General features: G+C 36.6%; 1 protein-coding gene across 6 annotated transcripts in view; it reads left to right on the top strand.

Annotated features, from left to right (window-relative positions):
• RGD3 (ROOT GROWTH DEFECTIVE 3) overlaps positions 1–22,247 on the top strand; it is a 55,779-nt gene that overhangs the window by 16,935 nt on the left and 16,597 nt on the right. For 4 of the 6 annotated variants that reach the window (XM_086420029.1, XM_086420030.1, XM_086420028.1 and 1 more), the window contains 9 exons: positions 4,366–4,571; positions 4,760–4,814; positions 6,598–6,679; positions 7,851–8,182; positions 13,366–13,474; positions 13,598–14,201; positions 14,362–14,494; positions 14,643–14,711; positions 14,944–15,155. In XM_086420029.1, coding sequence (XP_086276155.1) covers positions 4,366–4,571; positions 4,760–4,814; positions 6,598–6,679; positions 7,851–8,182; positions 13,366–13,474; positions 13,598–14,201; positions 14,362–14,494; positions 14,643–14,711; positions 14,944–15,155 — 1,802 coding nt within the window. Of the gene's footprint in view, positions 1–4,365; positions 4,572–4,759; positions 4,815–6,597; positions 6,680–7,846; positions 8,183–13,365; positions 13,475–13,597; positions 14,202–14,361; positions 14,495–14,642; positions 14,712–14,943; positions 15,156–22,247 lie in introns of those variants that run through there. The other 2 variants (XM_086420033.1, XM_086420034.1) reach the window with 2 other exon arrangements.

Below are 22,247 nucleotides of genomic sequence, written 5' to 3'. Positions count from 1 at the left end.
CCTAAAGTGGTTTGTTTTTGCAGCTCAATCCTCCCAAAAACCTTTTTATTCCACCTGACCAATCTTTCCTTATGTGCCTTCAGCTCCTTCATTATATGACTCCCGGCCTCCTGTCAAAGGGGGTAACTCTTTCCACCAAGAGTCAACTAACTCTTTGAAGTTGCTATGATTAAACCACATTAGTTTGATGCGAAAAGGCATTGGCCCGCTTTTCTGCGTACCAGCCTGCAACAGTAAGGGGCAATGATCTGAGACGGGGTTCAGTAAAGCCTCTTGAAGAATAAATCCGAACAGATCTTCCCATTTTATGGACATCAGAAATCTATTTTAACGATTCATGATCAGCATTTCTTGGTTGTCAGACCATGTGAAACACCTACCTTTCAAAGGTAAGTCTACTAGCTCATTCCTTGAAACAAAGTCATCAAACCTCTTCATTTTGCTCGTTACTCACATACTTCTTCTCCTCTCGAATGAGAATCTGATGTTGTTGAAGTCTCCCCCCAAGCACCAAGTATAGTTCCAATAGCTCCTTACCATGTCTAGTTCCTCCCAAAATTGGCTTCTCTCCCAATCCTTGGATGGTCCATACATCCTAGTAAAGATCCACTGTTATGTCTAACCCAGTAATTTACCCAACACTGAGCCTGAAAAAGCTCCAACCAGGGTATCGAAGACCTTGATCATCTTCTTGTCCCACATTACTACTATCCCCCCTGCAGTTCCATTAGCTCCAAGGTAGCACCAGCCCCTATTCTTGGGCCCCACAGATCCCGAACCACCATGGAGTAGATTTTTTCCAGCTTGGTTGCTTGAGAACAATTAGGCTTGGTTTAGCTTGCTATCAATGCTTTAATTGATGCACTTTTAGCTTTGTCATGTAGATCTCTCACATTCCAGGAGAGAAATTTAACTGACATTGGGAACCTGCAAAACTTTCCCACTCCTAAGCACTGAAACAGAACTCACTTGGAACCTACTTGTTGACCTCAGTAAGTCTTGTACTTCCTTAGCCAACTTAACCTTCAATTTCTTAACCTTCAAACTATTCACCTCTGCCTTAAGGTTATCTACCTCCAACGAACTACACTCCTCTAATTTCTCCGGAGTTTCCTCACCTGTGATAAAGGTAACAACTTCCCCCCTAACACATCTCTACTCCCCACTAGATGGGACTCCCTCACTGATGACTTTGTTATAACAATCCCCAATGATCCCATGACGCTTGAGAGCGATCTGCAATAAGAATTCTTCTTCCTGCTCATTGATTGGAACTCCTACCGACAAACCCATTTCTAGGATATGATTAGTGCCAGAAATTCTACCACCTCTTGCTTCGTCCTGCCTGACCCCACAACTTCTCAGCTCCATGATTGTCTACAGTACATAAAGCCGAGTCATTCTCTAGTTGTTCTTAATCTTCTTCTCTAGATTTTTTTTCTTGACTTGTTTTTGTTTATATAACTTGCTGTCCTGAAATTACAGACACCATTTTCTTGTCCAAACTCTTTCTAAACCCCATTTCCATCATCAAGAACTTTGTTGTCCCTTAATTTACAGCAAACATGGGGCTGACCGATCTATACATCTACTTGTGACCTTATTTTTATTTGTAATTCTTGCTGCCCATTTATTCGAAGCCTTACCTTCCTCTAACTTAATTAATAAACCCTAGCCCACCTTCCCACCTTGCCACCCCCATCAGATACATGCTCATACCAACCCTTTAATCTTATTATAGCATATCCCTTTAAAGATTAGTTAATTGATATTGTTGAAACCTCCATATAAGCCAATAAAGTCCTTTGGGCCTGAACTGATTCTTGAAAGGATCAAGAGAATTCAAATTAGTTATTGGATTGGGACCTAAGTTTAATTTGGAAGTTCTATTTCCCTTAGGATCCCTCACTTTAATATTTGGGAGTAGTCCTATAGGCTTACAACTTTGCCTACAAATTTTTTTTCATTTCTTATTAGATTTTCTTTGATAATCTCTGGTAGAATTAGTTTCTTTTATTGATTTTTGTTGTTGGTAAGTATACCTTTATTGATAAGAAAGAGAAGAATTAACCACAGACATTTGAGATGATCGACCTAGAAACAAAAAAAACAAGGGAAGAATCTGACAAGCAGACTCACAAATTCCTCAAAGAAAACACCTTCAAACTTGAAAGAAAGTTTACACAAAAAAAAAACAGCAACCCAAGAATCTACGATTTTACATCCTGGAAAGAGGACTCCTCTGCTTGGAAGACTCTCTTGTTCCTTCCCAACCAGAGCCTCTAGAATAGTGCGAAAGGAAGAAAGTTCCACCGAATTCTTTTCCTGCCACAGAAACCTGTTTGATCCCAACATTGTAAAAAAGAAAACGTAGAGTTTGGCAACACCCATGGGAGAGCAAAAAGAGATAAAAAGCGAGACCCAATTGACGATGAGAAAGGACAGTGCACGGAGATATGATCCACAAACTCCCGATTGGATGTGCTGACTAACACTAATTTGATGACTATGCTTATCGGTTTATTTTATTATGGAGGGAAGGTTCTTTGGAAAATCCTATGCTTTGTATTGGGGCCTGTTGAAGGAATGGAACCAAAAAATAATTGATTGTATGGAAAGTCTCAGAAGTGCACAACTTAATTTGGAGGTTTGTAGTCAGTTGTTAAGTCTTGGTATGACAAAAGTTATCTACAGAGATGTTCAAGTATATTTCAGAATTTTTATTAAAAAATTTGGCAAAATTATGAAGTTTTATTTGTTCTTTTTATTTTTAATGGTGCAAATTTTAAATATTTCATTTTTCAGTAACTTGGGAATAATTTATAAATCATTCAACCATATCCAAAAATTTGTAAACTACTCCTAATCTCTGAATTGTACTGTTTTATCATACACCTTCTCAATAATATTTGAAAAATTCTGATAGATTACATGTATGGCATCAACCAATTAGGCTTTGGTGGAGTGGGTCTTTGAATATCAAGTTGAACCATAGCTGGAGTTAAGAAAAAGCCTTTATTAAAATTCAATCTTGATGGAAGTTCTTTTGGGAACTAGGTCGGTCTAGGGTAGGGAATATTTTGTCATCTGAGATGAAAATAATGATGTGCTCAAGGTTTTTACCAGCCTCATTGATTTTGTGGATTCAAGTGTGGTAGAAGTTATGATCTCTTCTCCAATGTCTCCATATTTTTAGAGATAATTTCTTGGTTATGTTGGAAGTAGACGAGATTCAACTAATCCTTTTGGTGAAGAATGAAAATACTTCTATATAGAGATAAGAGTTGTTGAGGATCATATTAGGGTCTATTTTGGAATCAGGAAAAATGCATGAGATTGAATTTTTTATTCCTGAATCCAAATTAGTCATGTTTGGGAGTAGTAAAAGATTCTGGACTTAATGAGTGTTTTCCTCATTCTGTTTTTTATGTACTTCAAGTTTTACCGTTGGGTGCACCTCTTTAATTCTCTGAATCTAGGGGAACCTTTTAACTGGAGGCAAGACATTTTGACATGCCATTTTGGACGTTGAGTTGGTTTTGACCCAAATAGGATTTGATCCTTTCTCGAATTTAGTAGATTTTGACCCTAAAACCATGGTTTGGTTTAAATAGAGTTAAATATGGTTGTGATCTCATAGCATCTGGGTCAGATATATAGACCGTATGTTTGGGCTCTTCAATTTGGATCAGATTCAGAATGGGTCTTGTATTTGTGTTAATATGAATTTGGGTTCCCCGAACCCAGTTGGTCTGACATAATTACCTACATGATATAGATTACAGGTTGGATCTTGGTCAGAGGAAGTAGATTTGAGTCAGATCCGATCCTTGATTTGAATCTACGTGTATCCAATCCAAGTTCAGCCCATTTCATCCATACTTGCAGGATTGGAGAAGAAAATTGTAGTTTTGTCTTGTAGCCAACTAGCCTACCAGAAATTCACTGCATATTCCATGGTTGAATCAGACAAAAGATTTTGATTTCAAGAATCTAAAGTTTCATAAATCAAACATTCCGGGATAAAGTTTTTGGTTACAAATCCATGCCTAGTTCCCCAGCTTGATTGGCTAGCTTGGGTATTATTTTGTTGCAGATGCTTGGAAAAGCCATTGATTTAGCTGATTCCTTGTATGTCTAATTCTGTTCCTTAATCTTGTAATTGCTTTCCTTCGTCAATGCTAATAAAATCATTGTTACTTGTCAACTTAATGTTTTAAACACCTCTCTTCTCTAAAAGAATATTTTTTATTGTGCTATGCACACACATATACAGTCTTCATATATTATCTTCAGAGTTGAGAGTAATAGTGTTTTCCATACTAACTTGTCTACTAAAATCCAAATTGCTCTTGTGAATGATAGGTTTCTCAGTATCTTCGTAGCAAGAGCTGGGATACAAGGGTTGCTGCTGCTCATGCTATTGGGGCGATTGCTGAGAATGTTAAGCACACATCTCTGAAAGAACTATTTGGTTATGTTGAAACAGAGATGTTGGAGGCTGGAATTTCTGGGAGTGTTGAAGATGTCGTGATGACTTGGCCAAACTTGGCAGGTCTCTCTTTCAGAAGGTTAGCTCTCTTTTGAATTCGGTTGTAACTTTTTTTCTTTTTAAAAGAAAATGAAGATAGTTTACTCTCCTGTGCTTTTGTCTTTTGGTCCCAACTTGTCTCTTTGTTTACTTCAGGGTTCTCAGAAGCTACATTAGATCCATAAATATCTAACCTTTCTGCTGCTAATCGTTGTTTTCTTTGTGCAGTTTTGACATTAGTAAGGTGTTGGAGTTTGGTGCTTTATTGGCATCTGGGGGTCAGGTATGTTGTCCTTATCTTTTGAACCATTCAACATATTCTACTATGCTGTTGTCTTGCTATGGTACCCCAGTAGTTAACTTAATCAGCATATGTTTTTGGATGTGTGGAGGTTGTTAATACCTATATTCATCCTTGGTTACATGTTCTTAAATACAAATTGTTCTTTTTCCCCTTTTTATTTACTTAGACAACTGATATTTAGAAACTTTGCAGTGTGAGACAAACGTGTCATACTCATGTATCAGAAACATGTCGGCACTTTTTATTCTGTCAAATTTTCATACAAATTCTTCTTTTCCTTTTCAATTACTATTTATGTATCGTTTGTATGGGTTCATGTATGTCATCTTAATTTTCTTCTATTTGTTTTCCTTTTTCTTTCTTTTCTTATGCTAGGATGTCTTCTTGACTTCTTCGTTGTACCTTATTGCTATTTAATGAATCTCTGCTTTTATAAATAAGAAGCATCTCAGCTTATCTAAATATCTTGAATCTATGCTTTGCTTATAAATAAGAAGCATCACAGCTTATCTAAATACCATTTGTTATATATTGTATTCTTACACAGACTTGATTATTTTGAGAACATATCTCAAAACATTTGAAATGTAACTATTTTCTGGAATACTGGGTTTGTAAGTGTCCGACACTTGATTCTTTCTCTGAAGACACACCTTGTCTAAGTTAAATAGTTATTCATGATTATATGTTTCCTTTTGCTGGTTTTTCTTTTGTTTGGATAGACATGTCTCCTCAACTTCCTATTCTTTTAGCCATTGCTCCTTCTGAATAATAATGGGCCATTATACTTAATTTTAAACTTACCGTACAGATGAAATATAACCAAGTGTATCCCCCTTGTTTTTTGTCACGACTTTACACAAATCAGTCCATCCAATTAAGAAGTTGTTTTACTTCTATCTCAAATTCTAATATGCACTGTTAAGCATGTCTACATCATCAATCGGAGAAAATTATTTGAACCATCTTGGAACCAATGTCACCTTAGCACTCTTACTTTTGAAATTATTTTGTAGTGTCGGTATTTCCTGGCACTTGGATTTTCCTCAACATGGTGCAATACTTCTAGAGATTTACGTGAGCACATCATATTTATATCTCATTTAGATGGTAATATGAAGTGTCCTCTAGGAAGAACTATGTAACGAGCTTATATGTACAATTGCTATACTCTTGTTATGATATCGACTAATTTAAGCTAGGTGCGGACATATGTAGTTTTTTACTTTGTATTTTCATCCAAGTAGGTTTTTGAATCAACTCTCTAAGATTGTCCTTAGATTTGTTTCATTAACACATGCTTCATATCTGAACATATCAAATGACTTGCATTCTTATTATTTCTGTCTCCAATTATGCTTTCTCAATTTTTAAGGGACTAGTAAGTGTTCATATAAGCATTATCTCTAAAGTAGTTTTTGGATTGTATTCATCCAATTGTTTTTAATATTTTTTTTTTGCTGTATGTATTTAAATTTTCAGAATTTAGTATGCCAAACACCTGTCAATTCCTTGAAACATGGCATTTGTGCCATTTGTTTGGGTAACATTGATTGGAATGCTAGGAGGCTAGATCAAAAGTATCGAATCTTTGTTTTAATTATTATCTTGTGAATCTATCTTGTGGTGCATTCTTTTCATGTGTGTGCATGCCCCTTAAAATGGTGATGCTATTTCTCAGATTTTGCAAGTTTAGGTGATATTGGTTCATTTTTCCGCCATAAAAATTTTAGTTTAAATACTCACAACAGTTTTTGTTCAGGAATATGATATTGCAAGTGATAATAGCAAGAATCCTGCTGAGCGATTAGCTCGTCAGAAACAAAATCTTTTGCGTCGTTTGGGTGAGCTTGTTACTTAGATGTTTTCTATCAGGGATTTTAATTTTAAATATATTTGGTCTGTGATAGTTTGGTCTTGCTTGTTACTATTCACTTTGTGTGCTTTTCTTTTAGCTCCATTAAATGTTTGAAAGCATCAACACTGTTTTGGTCATCTCACATCCTATCCAGTGTTCTCTATCATGTATTACTGATCCAAATGACCTTGTTTTTTTTTTTTCACTTGAAGCTGATGTATTTATATAGTTATTTCTTGTTACATCTTTTTTATATTTCATGCGTATCGTTGGAACTACATCTTGAAAGGTTTCAATACTCTTTGTAGCAACGGTTCACTATCCAATTGTTGGTTTTCAGAAGGTAACTTTTTCACTTGTAGAGTTCTAGTGGCACTGCAGCACCAACGGACCCATTAGTTCGAAAAACACTCCACTTCTAACACATCTTTTGTCAACAATCTAACATTGCAAGACATTTTTCTTACCAAAGCCATACTGCTGGAATTTACATTCTTCCAACCATATGTTCTGGGATAAACAGGAATAAGCAGGAGTAACTTTTTAGCAAATAGGAAAAGAAAGAATATGAGATGTTTTATATTGCAATTTCTATAAAAAATTGGAAAATAACTGCTCACATCAATCCACGTCTGGTCCATGGGCCATCCTTACTCTTTATATATCCATTACCCAAATTTGGATGATTATATGGTCATATGGTAGCCTTCTTTTTAGCCAATCATACAAATTTCTTGTATGGTTTGTTGATTATTGAAATATTGTAAGGATGATCTTCCCATAAGAAAAAGTGTGTATGATGTTGTGCTCTATACATTTTTTGTTCTCTCCAATTCAAATGGTGGTGTTCCATATTGATGGATAATCGAGCTCAGTGAGATGGAAGCCAATATCATTGTAGATGTGAAGAAGCATAAGGTTTCATCATGCTCTCATGTGAAATACAGCGTACCAGATTGAAAAATATTTTTATTCCCATGATAGTCTTAAGTGAAAGTGATCTAGAAGCATATACTGTAAAGACTTTCTGGTATCTATGTTTTTTAGTTTTTATAAGATGCATGCACATTTAACTGTACATCCTGTTGCATGCCAAGTGTGTTATGTTCTACTTTTGGTCGCTCATACTGCTTATACATGATTATTCCCGTAGACAGGTTTGGATGTTTGTGAGAAGTTTATGGATGTCACTGATATGATAAGAGATGAAGATCTCATGGTGAACAAATTCAGTTCTCATGGAAATGGGATGGGGCATAGATATTATACATCCCAATCTGGAAACCAGATCCAACAATTAGTTGCAAATATGGTTCCCAGTTTCAAAAGACCAAGTGCAAGGGAATTGAATCTCTTGAAACGTAAAGCGAAGATAAATGCTAAAGACCAAACGAAAGACTGGTCAGAGGATGGGGAGTTCGAGGTACCATATTCTCAAAATCCGGAGATGCCAAAGGTCACGTGTCCAGATTCGCTAAATTCCAATAAGGTAGTAGGAAAATTTTCGTCCCTTTATACGTAATTTAGAAGAAGATTGCTTCCTTTTGGAGTTATGTTACACGTGCAATAAATTCTTTGTTCATGTATTGCTAAAAAATAATTATCTCTTCTAATGCTTTGTAGAATATGCAGCGATTCCTTTGTTAAAATTCTCTCATTAGGTGGCAAGAAATTGATTCCTTATTGCCACTGAGATATCTACCTTTGTTCTTTGTTCCCTTCTTAAATCTTATCAGTTCGAAACAGTTTAATTTGGATAATATGACTGCCTTTATCAAATTTCCTATTGATTTTTTTTCCTCCTTTCCAAGGTTCATTTTGTGTTTTTTTTTTTTAAGCTTCTTTGTTTGGAAGTTTATTATTTCATTGGAGGTGATAATAATGGCATATAATGCATCCTATAATAGGGCCTTTGCTTTTACTCATATTCATCCTGCTGTGTGCGTTGCAAAGGCTGATGTAGAATGGAATCGGTAACTTTTTTTTTATGGTTGAAAGTATTACTGTCTTATAATGTCATGGGCTAGGGCCCAAGATATCTCACTCCGGTAAGTTACCAAGATGACACACAAGGGCATGCATCGTTATACTAGTAATTGATTTTAAGTAATTAAAATCTTTTCCTAAGTATATGTATATGAAATTGAAAACTTGTTATTTTCACTGAACAACATAAGTTAGCTTTATTGAGCATAAAAAATAGTTTAGTGTGTTGAATCTTCATACCCATCAGTGATGGAATCAATGTTGTTAAATGGCATATGTGACCATGTGCGACCATGATTGACTGTTTGCATATGCCATGGCATATTCAGCAATTTTTTATTTTTTTGGGAAAAAAATGCTGAAAAAAATTAAAAAAATACAAAAAAATAAAATAAAAACTCCAGAAAAATACTTAGTAATTAAGCAATGCACAAATTTCATATTTTCATTCATAAATCATAGTTCATAAACTCAAACATGCAAGTAAAAGACTAAAAAAAGTCAAATAGTCATACAAATGCATGAAATAGTTATAGAAATGTCTAAGCAACTAACTCTAATAGTAAGTTTGATAGTCTGGTCTAGCACAAGCATCCATAATCCATTGTGGAACATCTCTAGTAAGATCGTCATCGCTTCGATTCCCGTTGTTATTATAGTCATTATCCTCCTCCACATACACGTCAACTTCCCCAATATTCTCGTCTTCGGATCTCACCAATTCTTCATCTCTTTGACCTTTTACTGTTTCATCTTCATCATTATTTTCTTCTTGTATCTCATCTTCAACTTTGTCTTCTAGTTGTCTCGAGTGTCGACCAGTGCCTCTTTTTGTTTAGCTCCAGGTGCCGTTGCAAAATCTGCTTGCTTAATATGGGCCCAAGTTAGATCCTCTCTTTTGAACACAGGCTCGTCCCGTACATCTGTGCTAAGATCATCAATAGAGATGGGATCATAGAAACTGAGATTCTCTTTCCTCAACTTGAATCGCTTGTGCAATTTCTTGTATTACACGAACACCAAATCATTCAATTTCTTGCCTATTTCTATTTTTAGTGTGGATCTGTTCTATACAATTTTTTATATATAAATATTAGATACTTATTTATATTATTGAAAGTATGAAAAAAATATTAATGTTTTACTTAGTTTTGTTCTTAGTTTTTACCATCTCAAAGGTGTTCCAATTGCTTTTGTAGCCCGATGCAGAACATGTTAGGCCAAGAATCCGTATGGCCAACCTCTTCAAACATGGATTCTTCGTAACATGATTAACTCCATATGCCAACCACCAATCAACTGTAGTATACAATATAATTAGGATAGTGATAATAAGATAAAAATAATTAAATAAGTTAAATTTACTAAAGTCTAAATCTAAATATTAACTTTTTTGCTTACTTGAAATTTTCGTTGTTCTATGCCTTTTGACTATAACTCTTCCAAAGATCCCTTCACAATTCTTGTAACGATCCAATTGTGTCGATATTGTATCTTGTTCTGCCTGATTAGGGACCATTCTTTCCAACACATCAAGAAATCCAACCATATGTATCGAATTCGTCTCATCTTGATCGGCATATTGGAAGTATTCGGTTGGATTAAGGATGTAAGTAGCCGAATATAATGTAGATTTCATTTTGCTGCCCTATCTCTTATAAATAATATCAATAACACTTTTATAATTTCTTTTACGATATTGGTGTACTTCCTTAATCTTCTCACTAGCTTTTTCCATTGCATTGTAAATGTAGCCCATAGGGGGTTTCTTATCACTATCTACTAACCGAAGAACATAAACTAATGGCATGGAATTATTTAGGGCCTTTGTGACACCTGTCCAAAAAGTTTGGGACAGGATAGCCTGAGCAACTAATTTTCCTTTGATTTTCTTTGACCAAGGCCCATTGTTCCATTCGGTCGACATTATGAAGGTTCTAAGTTGAACTTTTTTCTTGTGTGGGCTTTGTAGTGTCAAGAAGGTCGTTGCAAATTGAGTGATTGTAGGCCTAATTAGGTTTTGAATATATGCTATCATTCGTTGTAGTAATAGTGCATGTTTGTACATAAAAACAATAACCTTCCTAGCTTTACCTATGTCCTCCAAAATTAGGTTTATGCAATGTGCTGCACATGGAAACCAATACAAACGAGGGCATTTATACATTAAAAGGTGACCCACTGTCACATATGCAGTTGCGTTGTCCATTACAACTTGGACAACATTGCCCTCACCAATATCCTCAATTGTTTTATCTAACAATTGAAAAACATACTCAGTCGTGTGAGAATGGGCCGATGTATGTATGGAATTGAGGAACATTGTTCTGGTTGGACAATTAACTAAAAAGTTAATTATTGGTCGACCAGTTTTATCGGTCCATCCATCAGCCATCAGAGTATGCCTATAGGTTTTCCATGATTCTCGATATTTGTTGATTAACCCTTGGGTGAACTCCATTTCTTTCTTAAGACATGACTCTCTTATTTCATGATGAGAAGGTGGCTTGAGGCCAGGTCCAAATTGACTTATTGCCTCCACCATTACTTTGAAGCTCTTTAATTTGACAGTGTTAAATGCAATTCCAGCTTGATATAGCCATTTGACTATATCTTGAATGGCGGTTTTCTTATCTTTGGTGCTATGTTCAATGATGGTTTGGTATGTACCTTTACCTTTCCCTCTTTGGTCGACCACATCTTCCGGATGTGGTCTACACCACTTCTCCATTGGACCATGGGCACAAGCTCTTTTAAAAGCTCTTTGAGATAGTGGTGGTGGAACCAGTGGTCTACTACGCCCCGTCGACGTAGGAGGGGTATCATAAGCAATGACATCATCATCATCCTCTTCTTGATCACCACTTTCCATATAACTTTCTAGATTTATGGTCTCATCTTGTTTTTTTTTTAAAACCTTGTCCATATACTCCATTAGTTCTTTTCGGATTTTGGGAGTAACTTTTTCACATGCCCTAGCATTTGATCCCGGCATAGCAATGCCACCTTTACTAATGTACACACACAACTCACATTCTACTAGATTCTTTTTATTTGGACTACGGTAATGATCGTATTTCCAACCAGGATCATTAGATTTAGTCCTTAGGGAAGAGTTGGCCGACGAGGACGGCATACTAATTTCTAAGTTCTAACAAGTAAAATAAAAAAAACAACTGCAAGTAATAACTATTAAAGTAAAAAAGTATATAAATTATAAATACCTCACCTCAACTTGAGTAGTATTAGTAGAAGAGAAAAAAGATGATGATCGATTGATAGTTGAATGTTGATTTTGATTCTTAAGTCTTGTCTTGAGTTGAAGCCTTTAAGGTTGATAGAATTTGAATTTAGAACAATAGTTGAATTTGATTGATGCTTGAATGCTTGATGCCTTGATCCTTGATCAATCTTGATTCTTGAGTTGAGTTCTTGACTTGAATCTTCTTGATTCTTGAAGTTGATGGTTGAAGCTTGAAGTTGGACATTTGATTCTTGAACTTGAATGATGAATCTTCAATCTTGATGATCTTCAAAATTTTTTATGAATGATGAGATGACTTCACTTGATCTTGATTCTTGATTCTTGTCTTTTAAGTCTTGAGACTTGAGAGCGAGTGATAGTGAGTAAGTGAGTTGAGAACTTGAGACTTGAGAGTTGAGAGTGAATGATAGTGATTAGTGAGTGAGAAATTTAAGAAGAATTGAAGAAAGAAAGAGATTTGAGCTTAAAGAAGGTAGTAAAGAGTAGAGAGTATGTTGTAGATGTAGTATAGGGGGTATTTATAGGGAAAAGGGTGATTTAAAGAAAGGAAAAAAAAAGGTGTTCAACAGTCATATTTCTGACTGTTGGACATTATGCCATTGCATGCTTTCCTGACAGCACATTATTGTATATGTGAGGCTGGCATATGTGATTTTGGGTTTGGATGTTGCATATGCGATTATGCGATTGCATTTGACAACACTGGTTGGAATACATCTTTAGATAACGAATCCTTTTTTCTGTTTCCTTTCATCTTGTTTGATATGCCATGTTGGGGAAACTTATCAAGAAGCTAAACTAGATGTATGATGTATCATTTCCCTTGGTTGTTTTAACTTTGAACCATAGAAATGATCTTGTAATATTAGTGTATTTTACCATCTTATACCATAGCTATATTGTTGTTTGACATTCGTGCCGTCAACATTAGTTTACTATTTATATTGGGTCTTGTCACTGGATATGCTATGATCAATTGAGTACCCAATAATGTCACTTTTTTCAACTCATATTATTATTGTATATATATGTACTGCCAATTCTAATAGTCCCCTTTTTGGGTTCTCTGTCTTCCGCAGTTAGTACCTACGTCGAATTTTAACACTTGTATCCGTTCTATGCAGCATTTTTCTGCTAATACATTTGATTGTTTTGGATCAAATGGTTTGAGTTTCTTACACGTACTGCTCTTGGGATTCATCTTCCGTATTCTTTAGGAAGCTCTGGAAGAATTTTGTAGTTCTAACATATACACTTGAGTTTCTGGGGCTATCTTTCTGATTACTCTTTGAGGATCTGATGCCATGAATTGACCACTCGAATATTTGCTTCTTTTTAACCTTTTTTTTCCTTTCTGCGCACCAGTTTCAAGGATCTGTTATCATTAACTGAACCACTCTCTGAAATGTCTTCCTCCACAGGTGTTTATGGATGATGTTCTTGATGAAGACGGTTTTGAGTATGATGGAGATGGGCGGTGGCCTTTCCAGAATTTCGTAGAGCAACTCATTATTGATATATTTGATCCCAGTAAGCATCTTGTTTGTTTTATCTCAGTTAGGTTTTTTCTGTTGTTGATGTATCAGAACCTTTTGGGCATATGAAATGATAGTTTCTCTGACAATACACTTGTTTGGATGCTTCAATTTTCAGTGTGGGAGGTGCGCCATGGTAGTATGATGGCTCTAAGAGAAATTTTAACTCAGCAAGGTGGTTCTGCTGCAGTATTTATGCCAGATTTGAGCTTGGAAAATTCATTTCTATCCGAGTTTGAAGATAAATTTAATTCAGGTAAACTAAAGAGAGAGAGGGAACTTGATCTTAATGTACAAGTTGCAGTTGAGGAGTCCGAGCCAGACTGGAAAAGATACAAATCTGAAGGTGTATCATGTCCCTTGTTAAATACAGCTGCCGCTGTGGACAGTGTTAACCTTGGTGTCTGCTTAAAGATTGAAGATGGTGGATGGGTTTCAACTCCCGTGCAGGTTAATGATGGACTTAGCAGTTCAACTGTTAAGGTTGAACCTGATGCTTGTCTGGATGACCTTCAGTTTCATTCAAAAGAAGCTTGTAATATGGTACAGCAAACAATTTCTTGTGAAGAGACGAACTCCCTGCCAAAGGACATACTGAAAAATATTCCAGATAATTGCAAATTGATGAAATTAGTCAAACTCACAAGGCATTCATGGATTAAAAATTGGGAATTTCTTCAAGATTGTGCCATTCGTTTCCTATGTGTATTGTCCTTGGATCGGTATGCTTATGGCTTTTATTTGGTATTCAATAGTAATTTCTTGGGTTGTTTGTGTATCGTTTCAAGTCATCTAAAACAAGGACAATGAATCATGTTAATATCATTTCAACTCTTCTTCTTTGGATGGGCAGTCTAAGCTCTGTTCTTTTGGTTCCTGCAGTTTTGGAGATTATGTTTCTGACCAAGTTGTTGCCCCGGTTAGGGAAACCTGTGCACAAGCACTTGGTGCTGTTCTTAAGTACATGCATCCCTTGTTAGTTCATGAAACATTGAACATCTTGCTACAAATGCAGGTAACTATTTGTATATATGAAAATGCTTCTCTCTGTGTATGCTATGCTGGAGTTTTGGGATTCAGGTTTATCCTTTTGTTTTTATATTATTCCTTGTTATTTGATTGTAAAACTTTCTAAATTTTAATAATTTTTCCTGTTCTTTCAGTATAGACCAGAGTGGGAGATTCGTCATGGGAGTGTTTTAGGCATCAAATATTTGGTTGCTGTACGACAGGTAGGTTTCATCATGTGTTATTGCTTGCAGAACTGCTGGGTGTTCCTTTTCTGGATTTAATTTCTGTGGTTGTCAAGTATAAGTCAATTAGTTATTGCTTTGATAGTTTATCATTGACAGTTCTTGTATGGTAGTCCCAAATAGTGGACTTATATTTGCATTTTTTGGTATTCTGTGTTTTGGGTTTCTGTTGTCTGTTTTATGCTACATTGATTCTTCAATTACTTGTCAGGAAATGCTCCACAATTTACTTGGTTATGTTCTCCCCTCTTGTAAAGCGGGGCTGGAGGACCCAGATGATGATGTTAGAGCAGTTGCTGCTGAGGCTTTAATACCTGCTGCAGCAGCTATAGTTTCTCTAAATGGTCAAATGTTGGATTCCATAGTTATGCTACTTTGGGATATATTGCTTGACCTGGATGACCTTAGCCCATCCACTAGCAGGTACGTATCCATGCTTCTCTGCTGTTGTTCTTTACTTATTCATTTATTTTATTAGAAAATCTTTATATTTGAAAGATAAACATGGGTCACCAACACTGAGGTTCCATTTTTCTTTGAATCATGGCATGAGACATATTGATTAAGTTGCATGTGGTATACAATTTTCCTTGATTATTATTTAGATATATAAATAAATGAAAATACTTTCTAAACATGTGAAGTAAACTAGAGAGAGAAGCAATCCATTTACAACAAAAGGCACTCCAATCTCCTTTGGAGCCAATATTTCTTGAAGGGAAATCAAGGAAAAATTTGTTCAAGTCACTAAGCCAAGAAACTAATTCCCATCCTTAACTGTAGTCAACGTGTAAGATTGAAACCATTTCTTTCCTTAAGTAATTAACTTAATTTTTAATACAAGAAATTAAATAACTTCGAAAATACCCACTGAGGAGTCGTAAGAAATTCTGAAAATATCTGCATAAAGAACGATGCCAAATCTGAAATTTTCTTCACAAAGAACAATGGTGCCTGACCGATTGACCTGAATTTTTGTAGCTTCTTGATGGTTGGCCCTATTGTGATCCAATTACTCTAAAATTATGAACACTAATTGAAGATGCTCCAAACTTTCACATATCCCAAAATCAGCTTGATCCAACGGTCTGAGATATTGAGTTATAAGTTTCTAATCAGACCGCAATCTTAGAAACTGCACTTGATTGGAATCAATCAAGCCAGTCATTTTTTCTTCTTCTGGATTTTGGAAAATCCTTCTGGAATGTATTTTCATCTGTCCCTCCTTGGAAAGAACTCTCCCTTGAGTCTATGGCATCATACACTTCCAAGGATTTAGGACGTATCATGTGCAAGTCCTCATAATCAACCGATATGCCATCTCCTTTTCTATTATCCTTCCAAGGAATCAAGCACTCTGCTGGGAATGGTTTCCAACTTTTGGGCATCTCCTTGGCAGGAGTACTCTAAATTCCATCCTCATCTACACCTGCATTGTAGATTGTTCTTAATAAAGATCTGAAATGTTCGAGGTATAATAAATTCCCATGTGGTTTGGTGAGTTAGTCTCAAAGATTATCATTGATCTTTCTGATAATCTTATATAAGCTCCAATCTTCTCTTGCTAAGCTTGAGTAATGCACCAGCTGGCAATCTTTCATGCTACAATTTTTTTTTTGATTGATAAAGATATATTTATTGAGAACTAAAAAGAGAACGAGGGGGGTCGAGGGGACTGACCCAAAACAGCAAGGAAAACCACGCAAAAAAGTAAATAAAGGAAAAACAACAAAGAACCACAAGCAACAACTACTCTCGCGACAAAGAACAAACACTACCCCATCTCACAACAAAATCTTTGAAGAAAACCCCTATAAATTCCTTGTAAAGTTTGCTCCAAGAGAACATGAGCTCCAAAATAGACAGAACTAATTCTTCAATCGTCGAATCTTGCCCCTAAAAAATGCAACTATTCTGATCTTTTCAAATAACCCAACAAATTGCAAATGGTGCCAAGAACCTAAGAATCTGTTTTGATAAAGTAAAGGAGCCTCCCCAAGCCAGCCAAGACTCCAAAGCCTTAACCGAGCGAGGAAAACTACCCACTAAACCAAATAGAGATAAGAAGTGCGACCAAATCTGATGAGCAACCCGGCAATGGATGAATAAGTGGTCCGAAGTTTCTGCCCAAGATCTACCCATACAACACTAATTTGGAGAAATGAAGCCTCTTCTAATTAACTGGTCCAATGTTGGGAGTTTCTTTAAGGTCTCCAGCTTGATAAAGGTTGAGATCTTAGAAGGGATCTTACCACTCCAGACAAATGAATGAGGAAATGTCGCTGAACTCCTTGGAGCAATGACATCGTACATAGATTTGACAGAAAATTTTCCATCCCTAGCACCACCCCACAATCTACGATTGTCCAAAAAGCCCTCCATGTAGCTATTCTCCACAAAAAAAAAAAAAAAAATCAATCTCCCTACCTCCCAATCATTAAAAGTCCTTCTAAACCCAAAGTCCTAGTTGGCCACCCCATTCTCAATGTTTTTGAAAAGAGAGATTACGTGGTTTTTCTCAAAGACAAATCGAAAGGGTTTGGGAAAATGTTCTTAAGTGGACCATCCCCACATCACCAATCCTCCCAAAATCTCACCTTATTTCCTCTCCCAACCTTGAATTTCACTTTTTTCTTAAATAACGGAAGTCTTCTTAAGATACCCTTCCACTCCTCACACCCCAACGTAGCTCTAGCTGGCCCACTTTCCCACCAATTTCCACTCACCCCATATTTATCCACAATCACTTTCTTCCGAAGGCTCCCCCCCTCCTCCCAAAACCTCCATAACCACTTTCCCAACAAGGTCGAATTCATAGAACTAAAGTTTTGAAAGCCCAAGCCAACATTCTTCCTAAGAGAACACAACTTCATCCAACTTACCCAATGATGTTTTTTCATTCCATCTTTGCCATGCCACAAGAAATCATGACAAATTCTATCCAATTGCACTTCCACACTTTTTGGCAAAGAAAACAACAATAAAGAGTAAATACGAATGCTAGCCAATGTACTTTTAATGAGAGTAATTTTCCCTCCTTTCAAGAGAAGCTTAGCTTTCCAATTGCTTAACCTCTTTGTCACCCTGTCAAGAATCGGTTCCCAAATATCTTTAGTTCTATGCCCCACTCCCAAAGGAAGACCCAAGTATGTGGATGGTAAAACCCCCATTTCGAAGCCAATAGAAGTCGTAGCTATCTCCACCCTTTTTACATCACTTACTGCAAACAATTTGCTTTTACGAAAATTAACCTGAATACCAGAGATTGCCTCAAAACACTCAAGAATACTATTCAAGAAACTCAATTGTCTCAATGAATGGTCCAAAAAAATTAGAGTATCATCCGCAAATTGAAGATGCGAAATCACATGGCCACTCGCCCCAGTTGTGAACCTGAAAGCTCACCACCAACTACTGCCTTGGTCAACATTTTCCCCAAGGCTTCCATAACTATCACAAACAGGAAGGGCAATAATAGATCTCCTTGACGAAGCTCTTGAGCTTCTAAAATAACCAGTTGGAAATCTGTTCACTAAAATTGAGAAGGTAGATGTAGAGATGCATTTCATAATCTACCAAACCCACCCTTCACCGGATCCCATCCTCTTCAACAAATACTTTACCAGATTCCAATTAAAATGATTGTAGGCTTTCTTTAAATCAATTTTACAAATAAACCTCATCTAAAATTTACTTCCCTCCTACAAAAGCTCCTTGAGTCGAACCAATGATGTTATCGATCACCGTCTTTAGCCTAGATGCCAATACTTTTGAAATGATTTATACACCGAGCTCACTAAACTAATCGATCTAAGATCCATAATGTCTTCTGTTCCCTAAACTTTTGGAATCAAGGCAAGAAGAATGCAGTTCGAAAACCGTCCCTGAAAAAATCATCCAGGTTTCTATCACATCGTCTCTCATAGTCTCCCAACAAACTTTGAAGAATCCCATAGAGAAATCATTTGTCCCTAGAGCTGTCATTGGCCAAACCACTAACGACTCCCCACACTTCGTCTACATCAAACGACTTTTCTAGCCAACTCTGTTGTTCTAGAGAGATACTATCAAAATGCAAGAAATCTAGGATAGGTCTATTCACATACTCTTCAGAATACAGATTGTTATAGAATTGCACTACCCCGTCACACACCTCCTCCTCACCCACCCTCCACGATCCATTAACTTTAAGCTTCGAAAGGAAATTAACCCGACTATGGAAGTTTGCCATGCGATGGAAGAAGGTTGTATTTTTATCCCCCTTCTTGTGCCAACGAACTCTCGACTTTTGTTTCCAACTTATTTTCTCCATAGCAGCTAGCTTTTGGAACTCGATTTTCAGATTCATTCGTCTTATTCTCTCCCCAATGTTCAAACACCCTCTCTCTTCTTCATTGAAAGATTGGAATGTTATGCTCTTGTCGGCATGTAACATTGGATTTCTCAATCTTTAAAAGATGTCTTCACGCAAGTTCATCATCTCTCAATCATGTTTCCTCCACCTAGACTTTCCAACTTGTGTTAATGGAACAAGATCATAAACATGATTAAGTTACCTTCCATAAACTATCTCAAGAGGACTATTACCAGTAGAAGAATATCTTGTGTACTTAAAAGCAAATGTGGCTTTAGAGACAATGGCTTCCCATTGCATAAGCATTTCCCCAATCAAACCTTATAAGAGATCCCTTGAATCAAGTTGTTTCTCCAGTATCGTAGAGCTTAATGAGAGCATAGAATTCTTGATCATAAGTTGTTTCTCCAGTAGCAGAATATCTTGTGTACTTAAAAGCAAATGTGGCTTTAGAGACAATGGCTTCCCATTGCATAAGCATTTCCCCAATCAAACCTTATAAGAGATCCCTTGAATCAAGTTGTTTCTCCAGTATCGTAGAGCTTAATGAGAGCATAGAATTCTTGATCATAAGTTGTTTCTCCAGTAGAAGAATATCTTGTGTACTTAAAAGCAAATGTGGCTTTAGAGACAATGGCTTCCCATTGCATAAGCATTTCCCCAATCAAACCTTATAAGAGATCCCTTGAATCAAGTTGTTTCTCCAGTATCGTAGAGCTTAATGAGAGCATAGAATTCTTGATCATAAGTGTTATCTTCGGCATGTCTCATTGAATTCATCAATATAGAAAGACATCGGGCGACCTTTTGTATAAGAACAACCCCGAATACCAACTTCAGATGTGGCACAGTCCACCTCAAACACCTTGTCAAAGCTATGCAGAGCAAGGACAAGTGTTGTATGAATCTTTTCCTTTATAAACTAGAAATTTTCCTTGGCTTATTTAATCCATTTAAATTTCCCCTTCTTCATACAATTAGTCAGAAGTGTGATAATGGTGGTGAAATTTCTGATAAAGCGCCTGTAAAATGTTGCAAGACTGTAAACTTCGCACCTCCAATTATAGTTAGTGTGGGCCAACTCCAGATTGCTTCTTCTTTACTTACATCCATCAGGATACCGTTTGGACTCACAACATAAACCAAAAATAGAATTTGATCTGCCATAAAGTGCTACTTTTCAGGTTGGCATAGAGTTTCTCTTGGTGCATAACCTCTTAAGGCTTCCCTCAAGTGTTGCATATGAGCTGGATGGGTTGCAGATGAAAATATTGTCAAACTAAATCACAACTAACCTCCCTATTACATGATTTCAAGACTTCTAATCAAATGCATAAAAGTATTGGGTGTGTTAGATAAAACAAATAGCACTACTAACCATTTGTAGAAACCTTCCTTTGTCTTGAAGACGGTTTTCCACTCTGCCCCCATACCTAATCCGAATTTGGGGGTAGCTACTTTTAAAGTCTATCTTTGAGATCATCTTTGCACCATGTAGCATGTTGAACATATTATCTAACTGAGGCATCAGGAGACGATACTTGATGATTATTTTATTAATTGCTTGGCTGTCCCCATGAGCTCATTTGGTAGTGTGGTAAATTGGGCAAACAAGCCCTAGGTACCAAATCATTATGGTGTTGTATGTTTCTCATAGGTGGCGGTTTCTCAGGTAAATCAGTAGGCATTACCTCCTTATATTCTTCCATTAGATATCTCAGTTTAGTAAGTACAACTGGCTGGTCTCTCTCAACTCCTTAACTATTAAAACATACACCACTCTACTTTCCATAGATTATTCCACATATTGTAGGCAACCAAATAGCTTTTGCCCTCCTTTTTGGACTTGGGAAATTCCTTATCCTACATTGGTGCAAAAACAATTTGAACTCCATCTTTGTAAAATCCACAAGTATTCTTTCCACTAAGCTGGATTGTCTTTTAAAATTGTCCTAGCCGTCCCTACAAGAGATTGTATGTCTCCATTTCATTCATGTCACATAGGGATTTGTCAGAGAAATTTTTTCTATTGAAAATGGAATAAGACATTGTGGAGTTAGTTTAACTTCAACTACTTTCTTGAATCTTGATATTTGATAATGCTTGGGATATGTACGGGCTTTAAGGTTCAGTTTGATTAGTATCTTGTTGGAGATTCTGATAGCACTTCACATCGATAATGACGTTGCATAAATGTCCTCTAGGTGAACACTGTGTTTTGCAGATGTTGCTAATCAATTCTTCATCGGTAGTCGTCAGAGCCAGCATTGTATGTCGTGTTTGACTTAGGTTGTATGATTGTACCATCCTAAATCTTTTTTTTTTTGCTCATAATCTTTTTCAACCACTAGGTTAGCGGCTACTTTCTTACAATCGGAGGGTTTATGCCCTTTCCCATTCTTGTGTTACACAATTCACTGTCCAACAAAGCGATTCTTGTTGTTCCTCGTACTAGGAACATTTTAAAAAGTAAATCCACCTTTATCAACTTCATGTCCTTGTGGGTTAGCTGATGGATCGTCAGTCGGATGTTGTTACCGTGTTCCTGACCAGCTCTTAGACTACTACCCTTGACTGGGCTGAATTCTGTGTTGGTAGTGCACCATGCACAGTTGCAATGAGACAATTTTGCATCAATTTTTGTGGCCAATTGGGTAGTGTGCAACAAGGCTCCAACTCCATAAGTTATGAATATTGAGGTGTAAGCCCAATAAATATTGGTGGGTGTCTTGTGTGGTTGTCTTAGGAAGTTGCACTCACGGCCATATCTTGTAGAAGTCTTTTTTATACTCCCAGACTGTCCCAAGTGCTTGGTACTGTTGAAACAAAATTCTTTTGTAATTGGATGAAGGAATTTGCTTTGTAGCTTCCTTTGCATGTGGGGGAAAAGCTGAATTCTTTCTTTTTTTGAACCGAATCCTGGTCGTCTGGACTTGTTGCCACCATGATGAACATTAACCCTTCAACATGATGGCCACTAGTTTGACCTCTCATTTTTGGGTTTACTGTAATTTCATCTTCCAACGCTTGGATCAGGAGGGTCAAAGGTCCCTACTTGCTCAAGCCCAACTCATAGATGAGCAAGTTGCTATTGTAGGTTTTCCACATCTTTTTTTCGTGGCTACTGCTTAAGGTGCTTCCAAATCCCCTTGATTTCATTT

Source organism: Akebia trifoliata, chromosome 13 (genome assembly GCF_017979445.1).
Source record: "Akebia trifoliata isolate Shusen 1 chromosome 13, ASM1797944v1, whole genome shotgun sequence".
Classification (NCBI taxonomy): Eukaryota; Viridiplantae; Streptophyta; class Magnoliopsida; order Ranunculales; family Lardizabalaceae; genus Akebia; species Akebia trifoliata.
Note: the sequence above shows the minus strand (reverse complement) of the source record. Positions and strands in the feature narration are given on the sequence as shown.